Raw genomic sequence first — 7895 nt, forward strand, 5'->3', positions numbered from 1 at the left:
ACCCCCCCCCCCCTCTCTTTTTCTTCTCCTCTTCTCTCTCCTCCTCTCCCCAAGACCATAATAAAACTTTGTATCCCAGAAAACGGTTAGTTTTATTTTGGTTACTCTTTTCACATATTGTGCAAATAAACTTATGTTGATAATTTTCTTGTTTTGTAATTAATGTAAAATTTATTTGCTTTCCCTTAAGTTTGTGATGTTTAGTGAGTTTTGTTATAGGATAACTACTTTGAGGAGGCTCTAAAAATGAGGAATCTACTTGAAGAGTTTCACTCTGATCACGGACTTCGTCCTCCAACCATACTTGGTGTTAGGGAGCATGTATTTACTGGAAGGTTTGTGTGGCATAAAACGTGATATAGTGTGTTTATTTGGCTTAAATTTTAATACTTATAGCTTCTAGTAACTTACCTATATTTGCATACAGTGTCTCATCATTGGCCTCATTTATGTCTAACCAAGAAACCAGTTTTGTGACTTTGGGTCAGCGCGTTTTAGCAAATCCTTTGAAGTAAGCCAATTTTACATTTTTTTTTTTCAGTTGATATCTTTTACAAGTTTCATTCTATTTAGATTTAAAATATGCTAATTATGATATGCTCAGGGTTCGAATGCATTATGGTCATCCTGATGTCTTCGACAGAGTCTTCCACATAACCCGTGGTGGTATCAGCAAGGCTTCTCGTGTTATAAACATAAGTGAAGATATCTATGCAGGTATGGCTCTTTGTTTCTGCTTATTTGGCTGTTTCTGTCGATGGAACAATGTTTGCAGTGTTGTAGGTGCTCTTCTAGGTGCTGCAAGTTTGTTTTGCGAACCTATCTATTAGAATTCAACGACAAATGTTGGATCTGAATTATGATTTTGCCATTATGAGGGAATGATAGTGTTGAGAGAATATATAGGGGGGATTATTTTACTGTGTAAGCTACATCAAGGGCCAAATCCAATATAGTGGAGACACAGCTGTCACCAACAATGCTTTAATTACTAACTACTCTTAATACTTTACTATTTTTTTATGACCTTTCATAAAATTATTACTATTGAAAAAACAACTTCCAATTTACATATTTTTTTGTATAGTAGGCAGAGTAGGAGATTCTAGGCTTATTAACCCTGTGAAATGATCTTGAAAAGTAGTTGTTGGTGGTTTGAGGATCTGTTGGATCTTGTATTCTGCTCATGGTAGTGTTAAGATGATTTTTGTTTGTCTGCATGAGTGAAAACTGCAGTCATGGAAACTTTCTGTTCATTTTCTTGATTATTGTTAATACGCAGGATTCAATTCTACCTTGCGTCAAGGAAATGTTACCCATCATGAATATATTCAGGTGAGGCATGTTCGTTTATGACAATAATGTTGTATGAGTATCAATAATAAATCCTGCTCTAAGAGTAAAAATTATAGGTCGGCAAGGGAAGGGATGTTGGACTCAATCAAATTGCAGTATTTGAAGGGAAAGTTTCTGGTGGTAATGGTGAACAAGTTCTCAGTCGGGATGTGTACAGACTTGGGCAACTTTTCGATTTCTTCCGGATGATGTCCTTCTATTTTACAACAGTTGGATACTACTTTTGTACCATGGTATGCCATTTGTTTTTAACTTTTTTAAGTATTGATTAGCCAATTATTTTATAATTGTTTATAATGGAGGTTAGAAGTCAATAAAGTGGCATGATGAAGACCCCATGACTCTGTACTGATAAATATTAATAAAACCAATTCTACGACCTAGTAGTATAACGTGAGCCTAGACTACCTCCCTGCACAGCATGTTAGTTGAGGCTAGACAGAAAGAACACAACAATAGAGTTTATTATAGGCTTTAAGACTCACAAGTCAAGTTGTTGATATTCCCAAGGTTGTTACTAATAAAGCCAAAAGACTTGGTAGACAAACTCAAAAGTTGATGAAGTAATTACCACATGTATCCTATTACAATTACTTCTGAGATGTAACTTGATCATTCAATGGAGCACAATCCTCCTAAGTGCTCTATGACTATAAAAGAATTTACTAGTGATAATTCGTAGATCTTATACAAATGCTTAAAGGCTTGTTTGGAAGAAATGGTGTAGGAGGGCAAGGTGTGGAGTCGTGCAGCTAGGTTATCAAATATGTGTTGGAAGAGTGTTTTGAAGGGGTGGCAGGGGACATGGAAGCCCTCCCTTCCCTTTGCAAACAATGAAAATAACAACCCCGTCGGAGACAAGATGCAAAGCACTCCCTTCTCCACCCAGCTTCCAAACAAGAGAGAGATTTCTCACGGACTCCTCCCCTTTTATGTAAAGAAAACCAGCAGGCAAAGAGGCTCATGACAAAATTAGGCAAATGGGATATTTTATTTTTTGTTTACCAGGGGCTAGAAGACAACCTACCAGGACTTTACGAGTCTAGCAGAGACTTTAAAACAAGGCCTGACACTCATTCTATTTATGCATATCATGGAATGAAAATTTTCATGCCTTATATAGAAATATTCTCACCTGCACACTTATATACCAACACCTAACCTTCATTCTGTTTATGCATATCATGAAATGAAATTATTCATGCCTTATTTATAATCATCCTCGCCTTTGCACTACATCAACTCATACCTGAACTATTCCACTTCTGAAGGATTTCCTCCCCTTTTCTTGGTCATCTTGCAGTTAACTGTGCTGACTGTATACATCTTTCTTTATGGGAAAGCATATCTGGTAAGTTGGATTTCATTAATTTTTTACTGTTGTAAATTTTTGCATGATTTCTTGATTACACCTAGTGGTAGTGGTGGTTGTGTTTGCTCTTGTTCATGTTGCTTGTGATTCTGTTTCATGATAATTTGTGCAAATTCTGTATTCATTGTGATCTTTATGACTAAGGTTGGTCTTAAATGTGAGATAATATTACATTGCTCTTAACTTGTTTGCTGGTGGAGTTCTTTTGCCAAGTTTTCAAATTCAAAATAACAAAACTCATCTAAAATTGCAAAGCATACACAAGTTTAGGTGAACTTGATAGTATAGTTCTTGTAAAATCCTAAACTCAATTGAGTACCTAAACTTGCAAGCTATTTGTAAGAGGTCACAAATTAATTCAAGTGCTTGATAACCTTGTTCAAACTTATCCTTTTACTGATAAATGAGAATGTTGCACAAGCTAAGGGTTCAAGAACATAATTAGAGCAGCTACTTACACTGAATATTGGCGAATACGTATGACTAGTGTTTTGTTCTGGGGATCTTTCACTTTGACTTTTCTTCTATTATATCAACTAAGTGAAATTTGTCTCCAGGCACTATCTGGTGTTGGCGAAACCATTGAAGAAAGGGCCAGGATAATGAAGAATGCTGCCCTGACTGCTGCATTGAATACACAGTTTCTCTTTCAGATTGGTGTCTTCACAGCCGTGCCAATGGTCCTGGGCTTCATTCTTGAACAAGGCTTCTTGAGGGTGAGTGTATATTGCCAGCTACTTGCAAATAATGTGAAATCCATGCCTGTGTGCACACGTTTTTTGCCGTGCGTATCTCTAGATTTGAGATAGGGCAGCTTGGTGTATCCAGGTTTTGTCCCTTCTCAGGAAGTGTTATTTTTGTAAGGCAGTAACTTCCCATACATGTTTCACAAGGCAAGATTTGGAAACCAGATGTTTGCTCAACTCCCATCATAGCTGTTGCCTTTAATGCTCCTTTCTTTTGGGGGAGGGGGAATAAATTTCTTCCTTTTTTTGATTTGGTCTTTCAATTTTGATTGCTTTGCAGGCTGTTGTCAGTTTTGTCACAATGCAGTTCCAGCTGTGCTCTGTTTTTTTCACATTTTCATTGGGTACCAAAACTCACTATTTTGGTCGGACCATTCTCCATGGTGGTGCTAGGGTTTGTCTGCCTACCTTATCATGTATCTTTTTCTATTAACTCTTTTCGACTGCTAATATATTCATTTGTGAACAGTATCAAGCAACTGGCCGCGGGTTTGTTGTCCGCCATATCAAATTTTCAGAGAATTACAGACTTTACTCTCGTAGTCATTTCGTTAAAGCGTGAGGCTCCTTTAACCCAGAAGGCATTGCATAAGTGAAATATCTACATGTAATTTTGTGATTGAAAGTGGCAAGAGCAGATATCTAAGATCCTCAAATAAAAGTTGAAATTTGATTCCTTTGACAGATTAAGTTTCCCGAATTCCAAAGAATTTCATTACACACAATCTGCAATTCATATCCCTCTCTATCCCATAAGCATGCTAATTTGTCTTCTTCTTCAGGCTTGAAGTTGTGCTTCTGTTGATTGTATATCTTGCTTATGGGTATAATAATGGAGGTGCAGTCTCATACATTCTTCTGACTGTAAGCAGTTGGTTTATGGCTCTGTCCTGGTTATTTGCTCCCTATTTATTCAACCCGTCTGGATTCGAGTGGCAAAAGTAAGTATTATCTTTGTAATCTCTCTGGCATTGGTTTCAGTTTTACTGATTCAGCCTCTTGTGGTGTCATTTAAGGGTAGTGGAAGACTTCAGAGATTGGACAAATTGGCTGCTTTACAGAGGTGGCATTGGTGTCAAGGGAGAAGAAAGCTGGGAAGCTTGGTGGGATGAAGAACTGGTATTGAATATATAACTAGTCATTTTTAAAATTGTTTGCATCTCTATTTGTATCTATAGACTCTAGCTGGTCCATCAAACTTCACTTTCTCCTTACCCTAATATTAGAGTTAAGTTTTCTTTATTCAGTGATATTTTCCACTTATAGTTTTCATAAATTATCATGTCAACAGGCCCATATCAAGAGTTTTGGTTCAAGGATAGCAGAGACCATCCTGAGTCTAAGATTTTTCATCTTCCAGTATGGCATTGTGTACAAGCTTAATGTGCAAGGATCAGATACTTCATTGAGGGTATAACAAACTAGGAGGACAACTCTTCCCTCTTATCTTATTTTGAGTGTTTTAAAATTTCAACATGAAAAGTTAATCAAGTTTGCATAGTCACAACTCCATTTGCAGTTTTTTTTGTTCTTGTTATACGCTTTATTGTTTTTATCTTTACTGATAGAACTTATGCAGGCAGTTTGATGTACTAAAGAAAAACTTTTAAACATATTTACTTGTATTCAATGAGTTCCCAGTCAACTAATCAATCAGGTTTGGTATTTTGGATAGGTTTATGGCCTGTCATGGGTGGTGTTGGCGGTGCTTATATTGCTTTTCAAGGTGCGAAAATGTATTGCCTGTGGTATATAGCGTATGCATCAGTAACCTTGCATCTTCATTCCTGAGGTTTGCCTTGTATTGTTATTCTATAGGTATTTACGTTCAGTCAGAAGATATCAGTCAATTTCCAGCTTTTGTTACGCTTTATACAAGGAGTCTCCCTCTTGTTGGCACTGGCTGGTATAGCCGTTGCGGTTGCATTGACAAAGTTGTCCATACCTGACATATTTGCTTCGATATTGGCATTTATTCCCACTGGATGGGGAATTCTTTCTGTGAGTTTTCTTTTTCCTGATCTTCATGTCTTAATTTTTTTTTATACTTGTCAGACAGAATACTTGCATGATCTCCTACTTAGATTGAGTGGACATAACTCAAAAGGAGAATAATATATCTTGTTCCATACAGGGATTGATTGTTAATCCTATCCATTTTAACCATTTCTTTTTACTAAAACAGTACCACTGTCCAAACAAAGCTCACTGAATTGAGGAGATGATGTATGAAATGGTTTAAATAATTATTTCGTTATGTAGTACTACTATTTGATTTTTCTACGTTGGTTCATGTCCATGTGTAGATTGCTGCTGCTTGGAAGCCTGTGATGAAGAAGCTGGGACTATGGAAATCCGTTCGATCAATTGCTCGCCTGTATGATGCTGGCATGGGAATGATTATCTTTATACCCATTGCATTCTTTTCATGGTTCCCATTTGTATCAACATTCCAAACTCGCCTCATGTTTAACCAAGCCTTTAGCAGAGGTCTAGAAATTTCCCTTATCCTTGCCGGGAACAATCCCAATACTGGGATATAGTTGTACCTGTTCTTGTACTTAGAGCTTATGTCTTACACCCCCCCAAGATGAGGATTGTTGAAGGGAGGTCATAGTTTGTATATTTCCTCGTAGGATGTTTAGATTTCCCGTAGGTATCTTCATTTTTGTATCATCATTTCTTCTAGTGTATGTCATTTAAGTCGTTTGAAGTATCGTTGAAACAAATATCCGCAAATCTCAGTTTTGACTTTCTTTATATTGTGATATCCTGGTTGCTTTATTTTGTGGTCCTACTTTAAATCTCTTGCGCTCTTCTAAACCCATAACTAATGTATATCTTGGAATGACAATTAAAATTCAAAATCACTAATGTTAGGCAACAATTTTTTATATATTTGAATTAATATTAGTTAATATTTTCTATTTACTAAAAGTGTTAGTTCTTTAGTATTTTCTAAATTCTTTTAACTCTAACTTGCATAATAGAAAAAGCAGCTTAACAGGATAGCTGTTAAGCCACCAGTTCTCCAGATTTCACGAAAGACAAAACCCACCTGGCGTTGAGTGCAATTCATGTGTATAATAAGGTCAAATTCATCTGATTCTTTGTTTAGTCTTTTGATACTCTTTTTTACTACAAAATTATAAATAGATCTTTAACATATTGGATATCAATATGTTTATAAAATGCGACACTTAAACGTAACTATTCTCATGGATACTACAATAAAGTTACTAGCAAGCTACTGGTATATTGATACATATATAATACAAAATGACTATAAGTCCACAAGTTACTTGCTACGTTTCGCAAGTAAGACGTGGATAAAGACATTATGTCGAAACTCGAAAGACATTGAATTAGTGTATTTTGTATCTTTTTTTATAAGGACAGAATACTAAACGAAAAGTCGAAAACAGAATTTATTATTATTGTCAAATTTTTATAATTGTATTTTTTTATCATTTTATTTTTTATATTTTAAATTTTGTGAGAAGAAAAAAATAAAGGTAAATTAAATTTTTTATTATTTGTTCTATCGTGTATTTATTTTATTATTAAACAAAATATAAAATACTAATTTTGTGTCTTTGGTCTTTTGTATTCTATTTTCAATGTCTTGTCTTAGGCTCTTGGCCTATTCTCAAAATCAAATGCCACTTCTTCCCAACAGGTACTCAACACGCAACTGAGGTTTTGGTTGAGTGGCTATGTATTGTCTCTTAATATGTTGTACCTGAGTTCAAATCTTGTCGATGGCCAAGGTAAATAAAAGGGTTAAGTACGAATTTGGTTTCTATAGTCGCTGCACCTTGTCCTCGTGCCCTCGCCTCGCCACGACTCACCAAATGTATACAAGAATGGAACTAGAGGCCGTGAGATGAGGCACATGCTTTGGTTCGATCCAACTGAGGACTACCACACTTACTCGATTCTCTGGAACAACCACCAAATTGTGTAAGTTCATTCTGAGTATACAATACAAATTTCAATTGAGAAGAGGTGATTGAGGTTGAAAACGAATTGTAAAAACAGGTTTTTCGTCGATAGAGTGCCCATAAGGGTGTTCAGAAATAATGGGAAGGAAAACAATTTCTTTCCGAATGAGAAGCCCATGTACTTGTTTTCGAGCATATGGAACGCAGATGACTGGGCCACAAGAGGAGGACTGGAAAAGACGAACCGGAAAGTAGCACCCTTTGTGTCATCATACAAGGATTTCAACCTCACCACCGCACCTCTCCCTTTCTTCCTTGTCCTCTGCCGTCCAGTTCTCCTTTCCCTCGCTTCTCCTTCATCACAAACACTAATTTTTGAACATGGATTGTTGTTAATTTTCTTGTTTCTTGTTATTAATGATAATTTTGGTGATGAATTGCTGTTTTGATTTCCATTTATTTATGATTGTTGTTGAA

The 7895-nt window shown here is 36.1% G+C and overlaps 2 protein-coding genes across 2 annotated transcripts in view; both read left to right on the top strand.

Annotated features, from left to right (window-relative positions):
- LOC107467648 (callose synthase 9) overlaps positions 1–6258 on the top strand; it is a 27287-nt gene extending 21029 nt beyond the window's left edge. The window contains exons 39-53 of the mRNA XM_016086792.3: positions 220–335; positions 428–511; positions 605–717; positions 1283–1335; positions 1413–1589; positions 2660–2707; positions 3286–3444; positions 3755–3868; positions 3944–4032; positions 4257–4415; positions 4491–4593; positions 4766–4885; positions 5150–5200; positions 5293–5475; positions 5781–6258. Of these exons, the coding sequence (XP_015942278.1) occupies positions 220–335; positions 428–511; positions 605–717; positions 1283–1335; positions 1413–1589; positions 2660–2707; positions 3286–3444; positions 3755–3868; positions 3944–4032; positions 4257–4415; positions 4491–4593; positions 4766–4885; positions 5150–5200; positions 5293–5475; positions 5781–6017 (1806 nt within the window). The 3' untranslated portion in view covers positions 6018–6258. The remainder of the gene's footprint in view (positions 1–219; positions 336–427; positions 512–604; positions 718–1282; positions 1336–1412; positions 1590–2659; positions 2708–3285; positions 3445–3754; positions 3869–3943; positions 4033–4256; positions 4416–4490; positions 4594–4765; positions 4886–5149; positions 5201–5292; positions 5476–5780) is intronic.
- Positions 6259–7121: 863 nt separating this feature from the next.
- On the top strand, positions 7122–7895 carry LOC107467647 (probable xyloglucan endotransglucosylase/hydrolase protein 8). The gene is made up of 2 exons (XM_016086791.3): positions 7122–7437; positions 7516–7895. Exons 1-2 carry the CDS (start codon positions 7361–7363, stop codon positions 7865–7867), a joined length of 429 nt encoding a protein of 142 aa, XP_015942277.1. The 5' UTR covers positions 7122–7360; the 3' UTR covers positions 7868–7895.

This window comes from Arachis duranensis, chromosome 9, assembly GCF_000817695.3.
Source record: "Arachis duranensis cultivar V14167 chromosome 9, aradu.V14167.gnm2.J7QH, whole genome shotgun sequence".
NCBI lineage: Eukaryota > Viridiplantae > Streptophyta > Magnoliopsida > Fabales > Fabaceae > Arachis > Arachis duranensis.

Excerpts from the sequence above, each read along its gene's own strand:
- LOC107467647 (XM_016086791.3), top strand. The coding sequence starts at position 7,361 with ATGAGGCACATGCTTTGGTTCGATCCAACTGAGGACTACCACACTTAC. Across the intron at positions 7,438-7,515 it reads TGGAACAACCACCAAATTGT|GTTTTTCGTCGATAGAGTGC; the intron begins GTAAGTTCATTC and ends TTGTAAAAACAG.